At 37.1% G+C, this 22,693-nt stretch overlaps 1 protein-coding gene across 1 annotated transcript; it reads left to right on the forward strand.

Moving 5' to 3' along the window:
• The first annotated feature begins 20,490 nt into the window (after window positions 1–20,490).
• LOC120358389 lies at window positions 20,491–22,491 on the forward strand. Its single transcript, XM_039452516.1, has one exon. It carries the CDS (start codon window positions 20,524–20,526, stop codon window positions 21,631–21,633), a length of 1,110 nt encoding a protein of 369 aa, XP_039308450.1. The 5' UTR covers window positions 20,491–20,523; the 3' UTR covers window positions 21,634–22,491.
• Window positions 22,492–22,693: the final 202 nt, after the last annotated feature.

Here is a 22,693-nt window from a genome sequence, read left to right on the forward strand (position 1 = left end):
GTTAAATATTACGAATCATCCCAAATATGTCCTACAAACGTTATACTGCAGCTATGATAAACCAGGATGTCCTTCGGACGTCTTTGGAACGTCCTATGGACGTACGAGATACTGGGACATTACAAGGACTTTTGTGGACATGTATTGGACGCCCGGGGACGTCCATGTGTTGTGTGGGTATTGATTGCAACCATGTTAACATATTAGCTTTTGAAGAAATATACGCACCTTCACAAGCTTTTGCAAAACGTAACCTTTTGAATATGTTTTTTCTTTTATATCTTGTGAAAGTAAAGTCGATAAAGACTTCATCATTTGCGGACTCCTTTAATATAGAGTTGGCACAACTCCGTGCTGTCCAGCCACCAACATGACTAAGATATCGAACCTACAATAATCAGAAAGGAAGATTTCATTGCAATACTTATGTTATAATCATTTTGTTATAATCATTGATATTTATTGAATTAAAAAATTTTTGTAGTATTATTCTATATTTAACAGTATATTGCACACAAACAGAAAATAAAAAAATAATATCCCAAGATATTAATACATTGGATATGCATATTTTTACTCACAACATCGGCATATACTTCGTTTGATAGTCTGTCGAAATTCTTTAAGTCTTCTGAAGATTTGAAAGGAAGACATGCTGATTTGCAAGGAACCTTGGCATTTTGAATAAGAGCAGCCTTAATTGCCACTTCGTCCCAAATTGTTGACCTTAAAAATATACATGTTTCATATATTATAATCTCTATTTCTCTTCGACTCATTATGTAGTGTTGTCACATTTTTATAAATCATGCCCTAAGTAATAAATAATATTAAATTTATAATTTTGAAACTAGAATCTGTTAAACAGTTAACATGCATGCGTGCGTGTGCGTATAGTTGTCGCTATAAACTTACCCGAGTTGATCAGTTATCTTTTTGGGTAAATCATGTAATTCCCGCACAATTTTTCTGGAATGACATATTTTACATTAAGTTAAAAAAAAGTATCTTTAAATAGTACGGTATACATGAGCAAGTTCAAGTTTACAAAGAGGCTACGTCTTGCCGAGCGATTAAACATGATTGATTTTTATCCGCAAATCCAATCGCTTGGCCTAACAGCTTTATCAACTTGAGCTTGTCCAATGCAATATTTAATAAATAAATATATTTTTCTTACTGCACATTGTCTCGGATTTGCAACAGACCATCATCGTTTGATTTCTTTGATTGAATTTGGAACGGAGAGACATCATTAGTATTGTGGATACGTCGAGTTTGTAAATCTGAAATTTTAATTGTCCAGTGATTATTTAAATTGACACAAATGATTTCGATATTAGTTAAATAGGTATAGGATATAGGAAATTTACCTTTTGGAAATAATTCTTGATCTTGAAGAGACGATGTATCACAACAAACAGATGTGAAATTATAAGAATCCAAATCCCTTTGTTTTGTTTTTGAATGCTTGCCAGAGTAGGAAGTACTTTGACGTGTTTGAGTATGCTAAAGTTGACCAAATGAAGAAGTTGGGGAACAATCAATTTGAGATACATGAGCAGTACGATTTGATGGTGAATTTGGAGTCAGAGAGCAGTTATAATGGGAATCGACATCAATAGTACGGTCAGATAAATGTGGAATTAGAGAACGGTTCTCGTGAAATTCATGAATAGTGTGATTTGATGATGAATATAGAGTCTGAGAGTTATCAGATTCAACATGGACAGTATAATTCGATAATGATTGTGGAGTTATAGAACGGTTCCTATGAGAATCTATATAGGTTGTGCGATCTGATGGTGAATCTATGCGGGCAGTACGGTTTGATGATAATGTGCAGTCAGAGAGCGGTTGCTACAAAAATCTACATAAACAGTACGATCAGATGGAGAACGTGGAGTCAAAGGATTTCTTTGTGAAAATGACGTGCTTGAAGGTATAGAATGAGAGGAAATATTTTTTAGCAAAGGTTGTGACAAGGAGTGTTTTGGCAACGTGAGTTTCCCGACGTGTTCATCTTGTTTTGGTTTATTTTCTGAAGATGTTCGAACGTGTTTATCTTGTTTCGATTCTTTCTTAGAATATGTTCGAACGTGTTCATCTCGTTTTGGTCCTTTTTGAAAATGACTAGCCATTGCTGATTTGAGTTGTTGAATATCATCCTTAATAGATACTAAATTGTTTAATAAACGTTTTCGTCTAGGTGGCTCGTTTTCAGATGAGGAGGTTGCAAATAGGACCATATCTGCAAAACACGTTGGCTGCTTTGCATTCCTAATTGTTCGTTTCATTATGTCCAATCTGAAATAAATATAATATGAAATTGATATTATTTATGGAAAAACGTCCAATTTTATTAACTTTTCTTAACCAAAGAATAATAAGCGTCAATATAACATTAAATTGAATTAAAACAAATATAATAGTATTTAACAGTGATCATATTTACTTATTAATTTGTGTGTGTGTGTGCGTGCGCGCGCGCGCGCGCGTGTGTGTGTGCGTAAAATTTTACTTATTTATTAATAGATTAATAAGGTAACTGTATCTTATATGGCTTATTTCAACTTTGTGACTTTTAATAATTTTTTGCTGAATTCAAAATTAAAAACATGGATAGATTTAAAATAGGAAACATTTCTAAATATTAATTTAAAAAATTGGACAATTTCAAATATTTACACGCATACAGTAAAGATTTAAAAAAAGTGTCATTTAGGTCATATTGAGTACATACGTTATTTAATGTGACGTAATTATATTTTCTTTTTTATCAAGTGCTTTTTTATCATGTTATTGACTAGGCTACATTGGTTCTACCTTACAAAGAGTTTTCTTTTTTCGACTATGAACAAAATGCTATGACAAAAATATACATTCAATACAGTGTTATTAATATAAATATACAACTACATTAATATGAACTGTGGAGATTAATAACTATTATTTGATAGTTATAGAGAGCAGTAATTTTCCTGCAAAATATTAGATCATGAGAAACATATAATTAAGAAAATTCTACTTTTGACTATGAACAACAAAATACACAAACTGAGTAGTCAACTGTTGCAAACAAGTCACATTAATAATCTGTACGACATACCAGCATTATTTGTTCAATTCATCATAACTACTTAGAAACAACAAGTAACCCAAGCAAGACAGGGAGTCATCACGATGTCAAAATGATGTCAAAGTGACTGCAAAATGATCATTAAAAGTCACTTTTCAATCAATTATGATTCATTTTGATGTCATTTTGACACAATTGTGAATCACTTTGATGTCATTTTGACTTGTTCTGCATGGAAAGCCGTATCGGGCACTAGGCCGTATCCCAATCAGCACACAATATTTTTTAAATGTTTTTTAAATATTTATTTAATATTAATTTTTTATTGTACAATTCATTATAACAAAAATATTTATTAAATATTTATTAAATATTTATTTAACATTAATTAAATATTTAAAATAATGATTTGGAAAAATGTTTATTTAACGTTTATTTAACGATTATTTAATATTTATTTCATATTAATTTTTTATTTAAAAAAACATTTTTTAAAAATATTAATTTAAAATTTATTAAACATTAATTTAATATTTATTTTACATTAATTTATCATTTGAAAAAACATTTTTTAAGAACATTAATTTAACATTTGTTCAACATTAATTTAATATTTATTTTACATTAATTTTTCATTTCAGTAAACATGTTTTAAAAACATTAATTTAACATTTATTCAACATTACTTTAATATTTATTTTACATTAATTTTTTATTTAAAAAAACCGTTTATAAAAACATTAATTTAACATTTACTTAGCATTTATTTAATATTCATTTTATATTAATTTTTTATTTGAAACAACATTTTCAAAAACATTAATTGTACATTTATTGAATATTAATTTAATAATAATTATTTTTTTTTAATAAACATTTTTTAAATATTTATTTAATATTGTTTAAGTATTTACTTTTCATGAATTATTTAATTGAAAAAATGATTTTAGTAAGCATTTTGTAAATGTTTATTTAATATTTATTTAATGTTAATTTAATATTAATTTTTTTACTTATTTTTCATCTCTATAAAATTATGTTTATTTATTATTTATTTAACATTTAAGCTTTTTATTTTTCAATTATTATTAAATTTAAAATTTGTTTAAAAAATGTTTCAATAACATCTATGAAAATCAGTAAAAAATTAACTTATATATATTTAAATAAATAATATACTTTAATTACATATATTTTGTCTTTTCGATAACATTTTGACCTGATTTATCAGTGATGTACATGCATAAACATAAAGTGTTTACAGATCATCACGAGGGATCAGGGGGTCGATCATGAAACTTTTTCCCTAAAGGGGAAACGTGAAAAGTGAAAAATTTCTCCTGTTACATCCAGAGTTGAAGTAGGATAGGTAAGACATGGAGGGAGAAAGGAGAGACGAAACAACTTGAGAATGTGCCCACGAGGCACAGGCAGGCCGCGTCGACAACCCAGAATATATGGGTCAATGGGTCCACAGCGGGGGGCCCAATGACAAACACTCAGGGTGTTCCGCGTCCCTCGGTCCTGTTTTGAGGCAGCAAATTTAATTGCTTTACCTCGGGATCGGACCTAGTGCTTGGCTTAATAGAGCAAGGGATGATGAGTGAGGTGGAGAAATTAATTAAACTCCTTATAATCAGTCATTGATTTATTGAAAGAAAATGTGAAAGATAAATATGTATAAAAAAAAGGGGTTAATTCTATGTAAAAGTAATTTATTACAGATTAGAGCTGGTAAGGCGCACAATTTAGTAATACAAAAAAAAATCCGCAGACTCGCGATACAAAGCTCGAGGTTAACAATTAAATTATGCACATTTATATATACATATATATATATATATATATATATATATATATTATATATAATTTTTATATATATATATATATATGTTTACATTTATAATATTCTATATTAGTGTATCAAACAGAGTATTCGCAAGTGTGTATGTGTGTCTATATTGGGACTTCATTTAATACGGCGGTATTGGGGCGGAAGTGATTTAAAAATATTAGTTGGGGAATTAGATAATATTTTGGATATATATGGGGGAGATACATGGGGACTGGTACGTCGGGGGGAGACAGAGAAAGGAAGACACGGACCGCTTCGCGGCTGCTCGTGACCGGTTTTTATGAATTTTGGGGACTTTATTCACTAAAAAAAAAAAAAAAATATTCCGTTTCTCTCTTTTGGCGAAAAGTTAAAATTTAGACAACCTCTCGGGTTAACTCGAGTGGAGTTCGAGTGAAACCGAGGGAAAAGATCGAAAGTAAAGAAAAAGGGTTCGACAGAATCTAAGGGGAAAGAGGGAAACGAGAATTCTTACGAGTTAATCCCAGGAAAGAGAAGAATTAAAAATAAAGAGTTTCTTTCGGATTAACTCTTACGAGTTAATCCCAAGAAAGAAAAGAATTTAAAGATAAGGAGATTCTTTCGGATTAACTCTTACGAGTTAATCCCAAGAAAGAGAAGAATTAAAAATAAAGAGTTTCTTTCGGATTAACTTTTACGAGTTAATCCCAAGAAAGAAAAGAATTAAAAAATACAGAGATTTTTTCAGATTAACTCTTACGAGTTAATCCCAAGAAAGAGAAAAATTTAAAGATAAAGAGAGAGAGAGAGAGAGAGAGAGTACGGAGAGGAGCATGGGGAGGAAAGAGTAATAACCTCAATAAATGTATTATGTTCGAAATCTTTCGCGCTAGAGAGAGAAAGGATGTTCGAAGAACGAGAGCGAAACAAACGGTTGATTCGGGACTTACTGCTTGCAGATTGTAGCGTGAGTCGATTCAGGTGAATGCTATTCTCTCGGAGCCGCAGGGCTTCAAACTGGGCCGGACTCGGCGGGAGGTAGTAGATCCGGTCGGGGGTGTTCTGGGTCCAATGGACAATGGTCCGCAGATTCCAACCGGGGACGTTTGAATTGACACTTTTTCCTCTCGACCGAGACTTGCGCCGCGCACGAGTTTAAAGGCCGCGGATCCGAGAGTCGCAGAACTCGGGCATGCAAGATACCACGGAACTGCGATTCGGACTGTGAACTGTGTACTACGAACTACGAACTGGGTACTGCGCGCTCCGCTGGAAGACGCACCTATTTATACTATTTTTCATCTATGATTCCCTTTGTCCCTTCGAGGGCCGTGTGCACCACTTTATTCATTAATACACCCACGTGCAATATTTACTTTTACGACTTTTTTATATTCCTCGGTAATTGTTATCCGAAAAAGCGGCAGGTTTGACAATTGAACTCTCAAAAGCATTAAATGTCAAAAAATTCTTTGATTTGTTGCTATGCGGGTGTCGCATCAGAACTCAAAGGGATGCACACGTGCGTCTTCCAGATCCCTGATGTTACTATCTTGAGTGTTTCCGGTATTGAGCAACGGTGTCACCTCAGATCTCCTCAATTGATGAATTTATAACTACTTAATTCGTGACATCCGGTTATTGCCGTGAGAGTCACCGAATTCTTGGGATCGGGGTGAGATCACCGTCGCTCGCCCGTTAATTAGAATATCCGCTGGTTGCGAAGGAAAGAATCGTTACTCCGCAGGACGTAACACCCCCGGCTTAGACAAATGTTGGGGATATACAACATTTGCAAAGAGATTTGATTCTTTTCCTTCGACAACTATTAATTCTTATATCGAAGAGGGAAGATCTATATCTAAATGCGCTCAGGTGTGCGTTGTGAGTTATATAGAAATAGGAAAGAAAAGGGCGACCTCCAGATCCCCTTCCCTTTTTTTCTTTCGTATTTCTGGTTATTTATTTGTTTAGTGTTATTTACTTAACTACCAACGCCGCGTTTATAATATAAAAATTCTTATTTTTGGTAAGGTTTTACATAATTCCCTGATAGATGCAAGGCATAAATATATATATATATATATATATTCTTATAAAAATATTTGCATAATATATAATAAAGGTTTCCCCTTTTTTTTTAATAATAATATTTTTTATAAGGATTTTTTTTTTTTGCATTTCTTACATACTTATATATTTATCCCTTTATTCTTCTCTATATATGTGGGTGAAAACAGGAAGGACAAAGAATCTTTTCTATTTCCTTCGTGTTCCCAAACACTTATTTATTTATTAGCACTCGTTTAATTATCTAAACGTTTAAGGTACTTACACAAAGTTAGAGTTCTATATTATTTCAACGGAAGATATATATATATATATATATATATATATATATATATATATATATATATGTGTGTGTGTGTTTTACAATTACACACTCTGTAAAGATAAATCAGTAAAATAAAATTTTTTTTTTTTATCGTTATTAATTTATATAATTTGTTGATAGAAGTATATATATATATATATATATATATATATACCTTTCTTACATAATTTTCTTCTTCATTTTTTCACTTTTATTCTACTATATGCGTTTAATTATATATATGTATATTTATATATACGTATGCGTATCCTACGTGTGAGTAATGACGGAAAGAAAAGGCAAATTTAAATCTCTTTTCTTTTCTTCGTGTGATATACCTATTGGTCTATCGAATACTTATTGGTCTATCGAATACTTATTGGTCTATCGCTAGCTGCTTAATTGTTTATTGTTAGTTACCTTAGTATTTAAGATGCTTATACAGAATTAAGGTCCCTACGTTATTTTGAGTAAAATATATATATTAAAACGATTTTTTTTTCCTTTTTATATATATATATATTATTGTTTTATGAATATGTATGTTTATAATTATGCATATACTCTTCACTTTATTCCTAATTGTAAAGACATGGAAGAAAAGGTAAATTCTAATTCCTTCTCTTGTTTCTTCCATGTTTCTGATTGCTTATTTGTCCCCTATTAATTACCTAAACTACCGAGGTTACGCCTGCGGTGCTAGGTGTTATGTTATCTTTGGTAAAATATACGTTTATAGTTATCTTTGGCACAAGGTTTACCTATTTCTCTCTTTCTTTCTTGTACTGATATGTGGAACACTACTTGATCGCGGTTAACAGCAGGGGAGAATCATTCATCTGGTCTAACCGGGTCTATGATACCTTTGTTGACCAATAGAAGGGTACCCCCATCCCATTTTTAAGCCCACGATGTCTGCGTATTCGAATGTATTGAGGCACTCCTGGCATTCTTCAATATCCCTGTATCTCAGCATTACCTGCAGACAGCAGGTGCATTTGTCCTGGTTGTGGAGAAAATCCATGTGAGCCAGGAGGTGTGCTGAGACAGCCGCGTATTTTCTTTGTTGGTCGAATGTCATTGCCAGGTAGCAACCTTCACATATTTTTTTATAACTGATGAATCGTTGATATATCGGGCGTCCTCTCAATGTAGTGACGCATCGGAGTTTTCCCATGAGTATGACAGTGCTCAGACAACGTGATGAAAATTTTTCTTCTTCTTCTCGTCCCTTTTTTCCGAAGCAGAAGTTGCGAATTGCAGACATCATTTGCGTATACGTGTGCTGTAATCGATCAAGTAGTGAATAGATGTATACATATAAAAGGAACAAAGGAAGATTTTCCCTCGTTTTACTTTATGCTCAAATACACGTGACGATCAGTTCAGTAATTTTTTGAGAGATTGTTATTTATTTATTTATTTATTTATTTATTTATTTATTTATTTTTTTGCAATCTTATTTTCCCTTAGTATTATACGTAACACTACGCTTGTGTAATCTTAAGTTTCCCTTGGGGGAATGGCTACAGGTATGCCATGGCCGGCATTTAGGAGTGTTCTGTCGGCGTGGTCGAATCGTTCTAGACAATCTTGACAAGATTTGGCCATTTTAATCATTACCATTATTTCGTGACATATAGCGCAATGGGTTTGACGCACGGCGTTTACATGAATTAGATGGTGCCTAAATAGACAAGTATATCTGAATTTCACGACGGGTGTCAGAATTACGTAGCATTTGCTGCAAATTTTTGAATAATCATCAAGTTGTTGAAATACTCTCAAATTTCCTAAGCTGGTAACACACCGAAGATCGCTCAGATATAGATAGTCTTCCCAGAACAACTCGGCCCAGTGGAGGCTGAAGGGCTCCCCCATGTTACATGCTGTAATTGAAAATTCATCGATTGAGATATGTATTTAACTACTAATATATACCATATATATATATATTTTTTTTTTTTTTGGGGGGGGGGATAAGGTATTCGATGAATTTCCTTAATTGGGAGGCTCTTCTCCCTCCCTGAGTATTTAGTTCTGTTGTACTATCTTTGACATAGTTGATGGACATTAATTTTTCGCTACTGTTCCTGATGGCATAAAGAAATATGTAGTTGCTTATAATGTTAACGCGCTGTTAAAAGTTTGTAGATGTCTCGCCCTCTCGATGGTTGCTGGAGTTCCCTCGATGATTGTTGTAGTCCTTAGGTGTGATTGCGATGGCTATTCCCCATCCTTGGTCTAAGCGTTTTTTGAAGGCACGTTGATATCCCGTAGTACATCCCTTACAGCTACTTGTTGGTCTGATATTTATCATCCTTCCTTTGCAAATTGTGCATTTGTCTCTGTGTTCTACTGATTTCCTATGGACCAAGTTGTGCGGGAATAGCTGTGTATATTTTGATTTTTGATCAGCCGCCATATTCTGCTAACAGTCGCTGCAGAACAGTTGTAGGTTGTCGAGGCTCATATAGATTGGTCGTCCTTCTAACAGGGTGATGCATCGAAGTTCCTCTCTCAGGTATTGATTATTTCGTGAATCGTGGCTTACGGTCTGGCTCCACGTGGTGATCCATGGATCCTCGCGACTCATTGGTACTTCGACCGCTGGGACGGATCGAATATCGTCGCAATGTTCACCATGTCCTAGCAATATCATTATTTCCTTTATTTTGATTTCACCTTTGTTTTCACCCCTTAATCGTAATTCAACAAGGGCTACTTCATCCCTTAGGGTTCCTAATGTTGATCCATCCTTCTTGCTTTTCGATTATTGCTTTGATTGCCCTTTTTGCTCTTGGTGACCATGGTCCTCCCGAGGTTGATTTTAGGTAAGCCAGTCCGCAAGGTACTCCTTGCCATGGTAGTGTTTTGAATCTATTTTCTAACGTGTAAATTTCTGTGGGTCGTCTTCGGACGATGCGTCCCCAATCTAACAGGGCTACAGTTACCTTACCATTTTCTTCGATTCCGTCCGTAATGATTCCTCTTTTCCATTTTTGTCCTTCTCGTGTAACTACTGGTTCTCCGCTTATTACGTAATCAATTATAGGTTGTAACAACTGTGCCTTTTGGCTCGCCTTTTTATTAAAATCCCTTTGCATTTTCTTAAAATCCTTCCGCATGTCCTTCAGATGTATCCAGAATCGAGTGGGTGAGTCTACTTTTACCATTTCGACCGCTTGTGGGTTCTCAGTCAGCAGTCTTGGGTTAGTGCGTTTGATTTGCATATCTATAAGAGTGTTACGTCCTGTGGAGTAACAATTCTTTTCTTTCGAAATCGATGCAGCCAAGCAACCGAAAATTTCGAAAAGATGATCTACCTTAACCGCGCAGATACACTAAAGTCGAGTCAATACGACTGGTCCACCCTTGACACGTGCCGATTTTGGCGGATGATTGACCCCATCGACACGAAACACTTGTCGTACAATTAAAAAGTAGCGCGCGGACGACAATAGGAAGCAGTACACCTGCGGATTAAAATCCCATAGAAATCATAGGCAGAATCAGGTATAAAAGGAAGGAGCTCCGGAGCCCGCGAGCACTTACTGAGCACTTACTGAGCACTTACTCAGCACTTACTTACTTTCTTACAATCATTTACAGTCACTGACGGGCACATACCGCACCTTTTTTTTTTCATTCTGATCAAGCGCTCATTTTTCGCTTCGCGATTCACTCTAGTTCGATCCGGCGCACATTCCGTGACATTATATGTCCGAGTTTGTGACGTTCGGATTCGTATTCACCGTACTTAAATTCGACGCGGCATTGTGAGATCCGAACACTCTGAGTGCCAACCGTCGACCAACCGTCCGCCGTTGTAAGCTGAATCCGCTCTGCCAACCACTAAATCGTTCGCACCTTCAAACTTCACCCAACAGTAAGTCTCAGCCGTCCATTATTTCTATTTTTTTATTTTTACTCTTCATAAGACTACCTTCTCTCTCTCATAAGATATTTGTTTTGTTGATTTATATTTTTCAAAACATTCATATATTCAGTATTATTGCACTACCCTTCCTTTTCTCCCTCTATTACTCTCAGTCTCTTTATTTCCCGCAGGATACAGTCGAGCTCTTTCGATTGGGTCCGCGACTCTTTTTATTTCCCGTAGGATACAATCGAGCTCTTTCGATTGGGTCCACGACTCTCTTTATTTCCCGCAGGATACAGTCGAGCTCTTTCGATTGGGTCCGCGACTCTTTTATTTCCCGTAGGATACAGTCGAGCTCTTTCGATTGGGTCCGCGACTCTTTTATTTCCCGTAGGATACAATCGAGCTCTTTCGATTGGGTCCACGACTCTCTTTATTTTCCGCAGGATACAGTCGAGCTCTTTCGATTGGGTCCGCGACTCTTTTATTTCCCGTAGGATACAATCGAGCTCTTTCGATTGAGTCCACGACTCTTTTTATTTCCCGTAGGATACAATCGAGCTCTTTCGATTGGGTCCACGACTCTCTTTATTTCCCGTAGGATACAATCGAGCTCTTTCGATTGGGTCCGCGACTCTTTTATTTCCCGTAGGATACAATCGAGCTCTTTCGATTGGGTCCACGACTCTCTTTATTTCCCGCAGGATACAGTCGAGCTCTTTCGATTGGGTCCGCGACTCTTTTATTTCCCGTAGGATACAGTCGAGCTCTTTCGATTGGGTCCGCGACTCTTTTATTTCCCGTAGGATACAATCGAGCTCTTTCGATTGGGTCCACGACTCTCTTTATTTTCCGCAGGATACAGTCGAGCTCTTTCGATTGGGTCCGCGACTCTTTTATTTCCCGTAGGATACAATCGAGCTCTTTCGATTGAGTCCACGACTCTTTTTATTTCCCGTAGGATACAATCGAGCTCTTTCGATTGGGTCCACGACTCTCTTTATTTCCCGTAGGATACAATCGAGCTCTTTCGATTGGGTCCGCGACTCTTTTTATTTCCCGTAGGATACAATCGAGCTCTTTCGATTGGGTCCACGACTCTTTTATTTCCCGTAGGATACAGTCGAGCTCTTTCGATTGGGTCCGCGACTCTTTTATTTCCCGTAGGATACAATCGAGCTTTCGCGATTGGGTCCGCGACTCTCCTTACTCCCTGCTGGATACAATCGAACTCTCGTTCGATTGAATTCGCAGTTTTCTTTGCTTCCAGCGGAAACGAAGAATTCCGTTCCTCTTATTAATTCAAACTTTTCCTTTTGCTTTTCTTTTTTCTTTTTTCAAGAAGTTATAATATAAATTTTATTTCCTTTTATAAGAAAGAGAGAACGTAGCCTCAATTCTCAAATTCATTTTAGTGCGTAAGCGAGTCCATAAAACTCGAAGAGCCATTAAGAACTGTCGGAATCGCCGAAATAAGAAGCTCCGGAGGCTTGGCGCAACGTTATCGCTCTGCGGTAAATTACGCAAACAGCGAGCAAAAATTTCTGTTTTGCCTAACGCTCTAATTAATTTGAGTACTTCCGACGAACCGACCGACTCATCTCCGCCAGTCTCAAATCCGTCCCCCGAATCACACTCTTTTTCCCCCTGTCGTTATCCTTCCCCCTCTTACTCTCCTGAATCTCATGTAGAACCAGATTTTAAACAACCACCAGAGTCACCGTCTTCTACCTTCGATCCTTTTGCAGAACCCTTAGCATCTCCTCGGGATTCAACCTTTTCTCCTACAGATTTTCCTCCTACATCTTCCCCCGATTTTTTTTATCGTAATTCCGATTCACCTGTTCGAAGACCTCCGGAAGATCCATATTCCCCCGCGCTAGAGTTTCCCCAAGAAAACCCGCATTCCGATTCATTATTTACTCCCGAACAGGTAGAGAATATAGTAAATAAAAATATCGAAGCGAATCGAAGAGTACTCAATGAATTTGAAGAAATCTTCGACTCGCTCCAAAGCCTACCTGGATAACTAAAAATTCCTTGATCATAAAATACACCTACACATGCACACTTATAACCAACTAGAATTTAAGTTATAATTACAATTTTTTTGTTATTAAGAACATAAAATATTTCTCTTCTTTTTATTATACATGTTTTCTACTAACAAAAATATTATTTGTAAATTAATAATTATCCTTTTAGTCATCACCTATCATTGTAATTGGTTATTTCTTTTATTATGTTAAAATAAATTGTAATTGTTAGTCTCAATCATTTTTCTTTACTTCAATCACCTCTAATTCCCGCTCCGATAAAATTGCACTTAGTCCGATCCCGCGTAAAAGCGATTCGATTCGTTTACGCAAAATAAGGACTACACGAATGCAAGAGTCTGAATGAGAGTCATAGGTCGTCATCCTCGACACCTGACCTACATTCTGACTCACCTGACGCATTCGACTCGTCGCACTCGCCCGGAGACATGTGTGCGAGAGATTAGGCTTGTTCCGTCCTTCCTACCTCGCTCGAATTATTTCCCTAAGTCTCTACCTGCCAACCGACCCGAGAGACTTATTTCGAGAATTCTGGACGTAACAGACCATTTGAGAAATTTTGGGGGCTCGTCCGGGATGAAAAGTGCAATTTTTAAGAGCAGGAATGACTACGAGGTCCGGATCAAATAAAGAAGAAATCGATAACATTTATAAATCTGCTGTTGAAAACCAGGGTATACCTGGACGTAAACCAGTCACGATTACACAGACATCAACTCCCACCACATCCTTTAAAAAAATTCCTAGATTATTTGATCTTACTTTGCATGATTCGGAAAGTTCGTTGGGAGGTGGCGACGAGACGCTAATACCTGGTTTCGACGACTCCGACGTTGCGGGAGACGATACAGTAAAAAGAATAGAGGGACCCGAACCTATCATTAAAATTAAACCACCCGGAATGGCTCACTCAAATCCGTTCGCTTCTTTGAAGTACGCGGTAGAGGCCGTCCCTTTCTTTGATGGACAAAATATTCCGTTATCTTATTTTATTGAAGGATGCGAGGAAGCTAAGTCCATGCTACCCGCCGAGGCGGAGCTTCAATTTGCTCGCATAATTAGAACACGAATCGTCGGCGAAGCGCGCCGTACAATTCAGGATCAAAATTTCGATACCGTTGCTCAATTAACCGCATATTTAAAACAAGTATACGGGGCATCTAAGACCGTATATCAATTGCAAGGGGAATTAGGGTGCATTTATCAAAAAAATGAAGAAGATGTAATTACTTATGCAAATAGAGTAAAATTGTTAGGAAAACAAATCTTAGAAGCATATAAAGCATGGGAAAATGGCCCACCCGATCATAATGTAAAAATATCACTGGAAAAAGACATGTGCAAATGTTTCATTAGAGGATTGAAACCGGAAATTGAGCAAAGAATCGCGAGAGATTTAAATGTTCACGAAACCGTATCCGATGCATTAAGAATAGAGCGCGAACTACGCTCAATGACCGACTTGCGACAAGGCAAAGGTAGCGCTGCCGACCGAGAAACAATTATTAGTCGGCCGCGCGAAACGTGTCAAATTTGTTACAAGGAGGGACATTCAGCTTCTAAATGCAGAAAATTGACTCAGACAATTCAGCTGGGTCATATCGGATCCGATTTAGGAACTGAAATTTTAATATGTCAAATTTGCAAAAAACGTGGGCACAGTGCCGACAAATGTCGGTTACGCGATCCTCAAACTCGACAGTCTGTTAGAATGATACGGGAAAATAACGTCATTTGTCAATTATGCTCTAAATCCGGGCATGACGCTAAGTCATGTAGAAATAATAAAATTAATATTCAAAATAAGCCCTCTCTAGTTTGCCAGTGGTGTGATCGGCTAGGGCATACGGCCAATAATTGTTGGAAAAAACAAAATGAGCAACGCGGCGAGGTGAACAAATTAAAAATCACCTGTCAAATTTGCAATAATTTCGGGCATATCGCAAAAAATTGTCGATCAAATCCAAAGGTAGATGCGGTACCTAAAGATTTGGTAGTTTGTCGATATTGCAAAGAGCAGGGGCACCTCCTCGAGAATTGCGAACTGCGAATTGCAAGCAACAATCGTAGAAAAGCAAACAATTCGGGAAACGCGGATGGACCCTCGACGTCGGGTGTGCAGCAGGGGTCCGGAAGGATCTCACACCCGTCGCCAGCCAAAGAAACCAAGTAAATAAGCATGTGTTGACCGCCCGCCAAGTAACCATAAATCTTGACAAGCATAGTCGCGTGCCTACCGTTCAGGTAAATTTTTGTGAAACGATTCCGCAAACTACCTTTTTATTGGATACTGGGTCAGGACCGAATATAATTAAAGAACATTTTATACCCACGGACATAGTTATCAATTACAATAATATTTTGAAGTTAAGCGGAATAAACGAATACCCGGTTTATACTCTCGGAGAAATCGTTCTTCCTCTTTTCGGGAAAGAAGTAACATTCCATATCGTGTCAAGTAATTTTCCTATATCACAATCCGGTATATTAGGTAACGATTTCTTTCAACAAACATTTTCCAAAATCGACTATGCTAATGGTTATTTAAACGTAGCAGGCACTAACGTTCCTTTCTTTTCTCCAGAAATTATTACCGCAGCTCCACGATCCGAATCATTATTTTATGTGAGAGTAGGGAACCCTGATATAAAAATCGGGTACATACCTAAATTAAAAATTGCCCATGGAATTTATTCAAAGGAAACTATAGCAGAAAACGTTGACGGAAAAGCCTACCTGAATGTTATAAGTACTTTGGATGAGGAAGTAGAAGTTCAAGTACCGACTCTGTATCTCAAGCCTTTGAATGATATACTCGACGATCACGAGGATAAAATCGAGATGCCAAATGAACTAGAAGAAATTATGGAAATAAAATGCAAGACTAACAAAGAAGAAGTAAACGAAAAAATTAATAATGAAGGTGGAAATAATACACATTACGAGAAGGTAAATTTAATTGATGGAAAAATTGAGAAATTAAGTAATCAAATAAAAATGAAAAATCTCGAAGAAAAGGAAAATGGAAGAATGAATATAAAGGAAAATCAATTTAAAAATGAGGCAAAAATAAAAGAGAAAACTGAAGATAAAATCTTAAAGGAAAATGAAGAATTGAATAACAATTTTAATTCCAAAAATCCAGATCTCCAAAACCTTGGAGGAAGAGGCTTCCAAATCTCTCCTGAATTGCCCAGAGATTCAAAAATTCAAGAAAACGGAAATCACCAAACCTGCCTTGGATTGTCCAGTAATCTTAAAATTCTTAGGGAGAGAGAATTCCCAATTCTTCCTAAATTATCTAGCGATTCACAAATCCAAACGGAGGGAAGCTACCAAACTTCTAATGGATTATCCAAGAATCTAAAAATTATTAGTGAGGGATGTTTCCAAACCCCTCCCTCAGAGCACTTCATTCCTGCCGATCGTGAAGAGGGAAGTTACCAAACCTCGTCAAGCGATGCGGTTTTTATTTTAAGGGAACCGAAGGAAAAGAGTTCCTCTATTTCTCAAGAAAAAATAAAATCTCTTAGAAACAAAACGATCATAAGAAACGATGACATCTCTCATTCAATTACAAAAATACGTTCAAAGGAGAACAGAACCGCGACCCCCGAAATAAGTAAGTTATATTATTCTAAAGAAAATGAATCTCTTGCAGAAAATGTTGCCTCAACTCAACAAATGAGTGAAAATTTTAAAAGTAAACAAATTCAAACAGAAGAAGAGAAGCAAGATTTGCAAAATAAAATACCTCGCGAATGTTTTCAAATTTCTGAAAATTTGGAGCAGAATAGGCTTGCAGAAATTATGGAGTTATTACGTCTCGATCATTTAAATATCCAAGAAAGAGATAACGTAATAAGTCTTATATCCGGCAGCCAGGATAGATTCCACATACCCGGAGAAAAATTAACAGCAACTCACGTGTTGCAACATCAAATACCGACAACAGACGACCGACCCATCAATACTAGACAATATCGATTTCCTCAAATTCATAAAGAAGAAATAAATAAACAAGTTGAAGAATTGTTAGATGGAAGCGTAGTAAAATTATCTCAGTCACCTTACAATACGCCCATATGGATAGTGCCTAAGAAGGAAGATTCAAAGGGAAACAAACGCTGGAGAATGGTTTTAGATTTCCGCGCTTTAAATGAAAAAACCATTGGCGACGCTTATCCATTACCTAACATTGTTGACATCCTGGATCAATTAGGAGGAGCGGAATATTTCTCCGTATGCGATCTAGCTTCTGGTTTCCATCAAATAAAAATGGACCCCGCCGATGGTCACAAAACGGCATTTACTACTCCCTTCGGGCATTATGAATTCGAACGAATGCCATTCGGATTAAAAAATGCACCTGCGACTTTCCAACGTTTAATGGATTTAGTATTATCCGGATTGCAAGGCAAGGAATTATTCGTCTATATGGACGATATAGTTATTTATGCTACTTCACTGGAAGAGCATGAAAGAAAATATAAACTATTAATGGATCGACTCCGCAAAGCAAATTTAAAATTACAACCTGATAAATGTGAATTTCTGAAGACTGAAGTGACATACCTTGGGCATATAATAGGTAGAAACGGTGTTAAGCCCGATCCGAAAAAATTAGAAGCCGTAAGACAATTTCCTCGACCAAAAACTCCGAAAAATATTAAACAGTTTCTTGGACTAGCGGGATATTACAGGCGATTTATACCAAATTTTTCTGCACTAGCCAAACCACTGTCTAACTTGCTAAAAAACGACGTTCGCTTCGAATGGGCATCCGCTCAAGAGGATTCTTTCGAAGCATTGAAAGAGAAATTATGCGAAGAACCAGTATTGCAATATCCTGATTTTTCTAAACCATTTATTTTGACCACCGACGCATCTGGAATAGCCGTGGGAGGCATTTTGTCACAAGGAGAAATAAATAAAGATCGACCAGTAGCATACGCATCTCGAACACTAACCGATAATGAAATAAAATATGACACCTACGAAAAGGAAGCATTAGCAATAATATACTGCGTCAAACATTTTCGTCCATACTTATACGGACGCAAATTTACGCTAGTCACAGACCATAAACCCCTACTCTGGTTCAAAAATGGACAAGATGCCAACATGCGTATACTTCGCTGGAGACTTAAATTAGCAGAATACGATTACGATGTAGTATATAAAGCCGGCAAAACTAATGTAAATGCCGACGCTTTATCTAGAAATCCAGTAAATTGCAATGAAAGAATCTGTAATGTAGTTAAGCATAATAAATTCTTAAATCCTAATGACCCGAAAGACGCAGAAATTATAGCCGGTTTATTAGAAGAAACAGACGAAGAAGACGAAGACTTTGAATTGTATCTCTCAGACGAGGAGGAATTTGAGAATCCGCCGTCGGACAACGATCTGTATAGTAACCATATGGATTCCACGCAGCCTGCGTCCACAATGAAAGAGAAAGTAACTCAAGACTTTCCTACACGCGACAAAATACAAACGAGAAGCCAGACAGCGAAGATTAAAGACACCGCTCATAATTACTCAATAGACGAAACCGAATCATCGAAGATTAGAAACAGACCGACAGCAAGAGAAGCCGATAATACTGACGACGAGACAATGGAAAACCAAGACGAGGAAACAGAGGACGAAGAAGAAGAAAACGACGAGACAAGAAATAGAAACGATCCACCGGATAAAGAAAGCGATAGTGAAAATGACGCAAATAAAATTTGCGAAATAAATAAACGACGAAAAACAAAGCCTACTATTATTAAAGATCAAATAATTAAAAGCAACGTTTTCGACTCTCGAGAATTATTATTCTTGCGGAAGGATAACGTAGCATATTTCGTAGATACTACAGGAAAGCCTTTAGATTCAGGTTCTCAAAAATTATTCGAAAGAAATGAGCTTCCAAACTTGGAAGATCTTACCTTAGGCAGGGTTAAGGCTATAAAATATAAAAAACGTTACCATATGGCGTTGCCCATTAGCGAGGGACAGCGCGAGGGTCCAACGATGACTTTAACTCAGGTAACAGCCGTGCTAAAAGATCTCTGTGTTATAGTCGAAAAATTAAAACTAGAAACTCTTAGTATTGCAAAAACGGATATTGTTAACAATGTACCATGGAATAACATTAAACCACTATTGCAATTAACGTTTATCAACTCCACGACTAAACTAATTATTTGCAATGGATTAGTTAAATACCCTCCAAGAGATCTTCGACCTATTATAATCGGAGAAACACATTGCTTGCCTACCGGAGGACATCGTGGCGTTACAAAAACTTATAACAGAATTAAACATAATTACTATTGGGAAAATTTAAAGACAGATGTCCAGCATTATATACAGCAATGTTTGCAGTGTCAGTTGAAAAAATTAGTTAGGGTAAAAACTAAACAACCCATGATGATAACTGACACGCCAGGATCTTCTTTCGACAAAGTTGCTATGGATATAGTGGGGCCGTTACCTAAAACCATGAGAGGAAATGAATACATTCTAATCCTGCAGGATCAGCTGACAAAATTCTGTATGGGGATTCCTTTACCTGACCAGACTTCCGAAACAATAGCGGAAGCCTTTGTAGATAAATTTATTTGTGTATTAGGAGCGCCCAAAGCCATATTGACCGATCAAGGAAGAAATTTCATTAGTGAATTAATGAAGAAAATAGCAAAGCTGTTCCGAATTCGCAAATTTCGCACAACGGCTTTCCACCCTCAATCGAACGGCTCATTAGAAAGATCGCATCATGCATTAGGAGAATATTTAAAGCAGTATGCTAATGAACAAAAGCAATGGGATAAATGGATCGGACTCGCAATATTTAATTACAATACCAGCGTCCACGAAGCCACGAAGCACACGCCATATGAATTAGTATTCGGCAAAATAGCAAGAATTCCGACTAATGAACTCTTAGGCCCAGAAGATAAATTAGCAAGTTACGATGACTATTTGATAAATTTAGTTACGCAACTTCACGGCATCCAAACCAACGCCCGCGAAAATGTTATTAATGCCAAAATTAAGTCGAAAAAACACTACGACAAGAAAATTAATCCACAGACGTTTAGGCCTGGAGATTACGTATTTTTATTAAAAGGGCCTAAACCCGGTAAATTCGGAGACCATTATACTGGCCCTCACGAAATTCTCGAAATAATAAATAGAAAGAACGTTAAAATAAGAATAAAGAAAAATAGCCGAATTGTACATCCCAATCGATTGAGAGTTTCCCATATAAAACCCATCCTTAACCATTAAAATAAATAGTAACAACAATCAAAATTTCAGATGGATCCCCGGGTTATGGCTATAATACTAATAATAGCATGGGCCCGCGAAACAGCCGGAATAATAGGCTACGATTGCGGATCACCGATGGCAAATATAACAACAATGTCCTTACTTAATACAGAAGAATGCGATATACCTCTTCAACGTGTGAACCAGACCAAAAAATATATACAACTCTTACAGATCAATGAATTTAAAACAGTAAAAGTTATTCAATGCAAAGTTGAGATCGATAGGATAGTAAAAACATGCGGAATGTTCTCTCACACCGGTGACGTGCTTAATGGCAAATACTCATACATAGAAGAAACCTCCCGTGAAACTTGCATGAAAATGCAATGGATCGGAACCTATCGTCACGGAAATACTGTGATATCCGATTTAAAGGCAAATCAATCAGTCTCACGACCAGTAACCTTGGCAGGGCACATAGGTAACGCAGGAACGTGCCACGGGACTAGTTATTCCGATTCTTTTGGGAGTTGGACCAACGTGATTGTGCTCGCAACTGTAAAAATCACACTCCAAGATTATGAGGCCACGGTCCAACTCAACTCAAATCGAATAGTGCTCCGGTCCGGAGTGACCTGCGATTTCAAGTCCACCCAATGCGTAGATCTAGAAGGAGGAAACACCTACTGGGACCCACTCCCCCCGAGTCAATGTGCACTTTCTAATTTCGGGTCACTTTATGATGGATTCGCGGATGTACTAGTAGATGATACCGGCAAAGAATCACAGGTAGTTTACTCTTTAAATTCTCAAGAAACGACCTTCGCACTGACAATGAGAGGACAATATACACACTGTGGATACACGCTCATAAGAACCGAACACCCGAAATTATTGATCTATGAAACAACCTTCGGGAGTTCAATATTCGGTAAGGAATATCGCCCGCAAAACCTCGATATTTTTGCCTACATAAACTCCAAGTTTTTGTATGTGGAAAAACACGTACGCACTCAGGTAAACGAATTATATAGAAATGTCCTCCAACAGCAATGCACCCTCGAACAAAAGGTACTAAAAAACGCATTGGCTCTCGCCACTCACGCCCCAGACGCTTTCGCCTACCACATAATGCAGGATATATGGCTTTGTTAGCCGGAAAAGTGATACATATAGTGAAATGCGTACCTGTCGAGGTGAAACTTGCTCACACTGGAAAATGCTATGATCAGCTACCAGTACTACGAAATAATGAGAGTCTATTTTTAACCCCACAAACTCATATTTTATTGCGTCAAGGGACGGAGGTTACTTGTAACTCACTCGCACCCGCCATGTATCTTCTCGGAGACTCATGGTATAAATTCACACCCAAACCAGTCGAGACGCTACCTCCGATAATTATGAAGCCCATGACTAAACCAACATGGAAATATATTAGTCCCGGCTCGCTTGCCACAAGCGGAATATATACAGAAAACGAACTCGAAACGCTTAGGGATCATATAATGTTTCCTGCCGAACGACCAGCTCTGCTTAACACGGTAGCCCGAGGAATGATGGGGCAATCGGGGTCCATAAATGGAGGATCTATCTCTAACCTTTTGGACGAAGCCTCCATAGAGAAAATAGCTACATCTGCATGGGAAAAATTCTGGAATCGATTTCTAATCTTTGGGAATGTCAGCGCGGGGATAATCGGAATATACATGTCAGTAAGAGTTGTAAAACTAATAATAGATACTTTTGTGCACGGATATGCCCTGCACACCGTGTACGGGTGGTCACTATATTTAGTAGGAGCAATATGGGACTCAATCACCCAACTCTTGTTACACCTAGGAAAAGACCGTTGTAAATTAAGGAATCCATCTCCCTCAGCACCTGACGAGTCAGGATCGCAAGCAATAAGATTCTCAGAACTACAAGAGGATCCTAGACGGGAACAGCACAATTATCCCCTGCTCCCGCCTAAAGAAAATTCAACGTATACTCTCGAGTTGAAAAACTAAAAAAAAAAAAAAAAACTCTTCCATTCTTATCCCTCTATCTCTAATGTAAACAATACCATACATTTGCCCCAATGAGTCCGTGGTTCTCTTATAGATGACTACTGCTATCGGCCACATAAATACGGGAACTTTGACTCGAAGCCCTCTGAAAGTAAAAATAATAAGGGTAGACTCACCCACCTTGATTTGGGTTCATCTACAAA

The sequence above is a fragment of the Solenopsis invicta genome, chromosome 8 (genome assembly GCF_016802725.1).
Source record: "Solenopsis invicta isolate M01_SB chromosome 8, UNIL_Sinv_3.0, whole genome shotgun sequence".
NCBI lineage: Eukaryota > Metazoa > Arthropoda > Insecta > Hymenoptera > Formicidae > Solenopsis > Solenopsis invicta.

Excerpts from the sequence above, each read along its gene's own strand:
- LOC120358389 (XM_039452516.1), top strand. The coding sequence starts at position 20,524 with ATGGATCCCCGGGTTATGGCTATAATACTAATAATAGCATGGGCCCGC.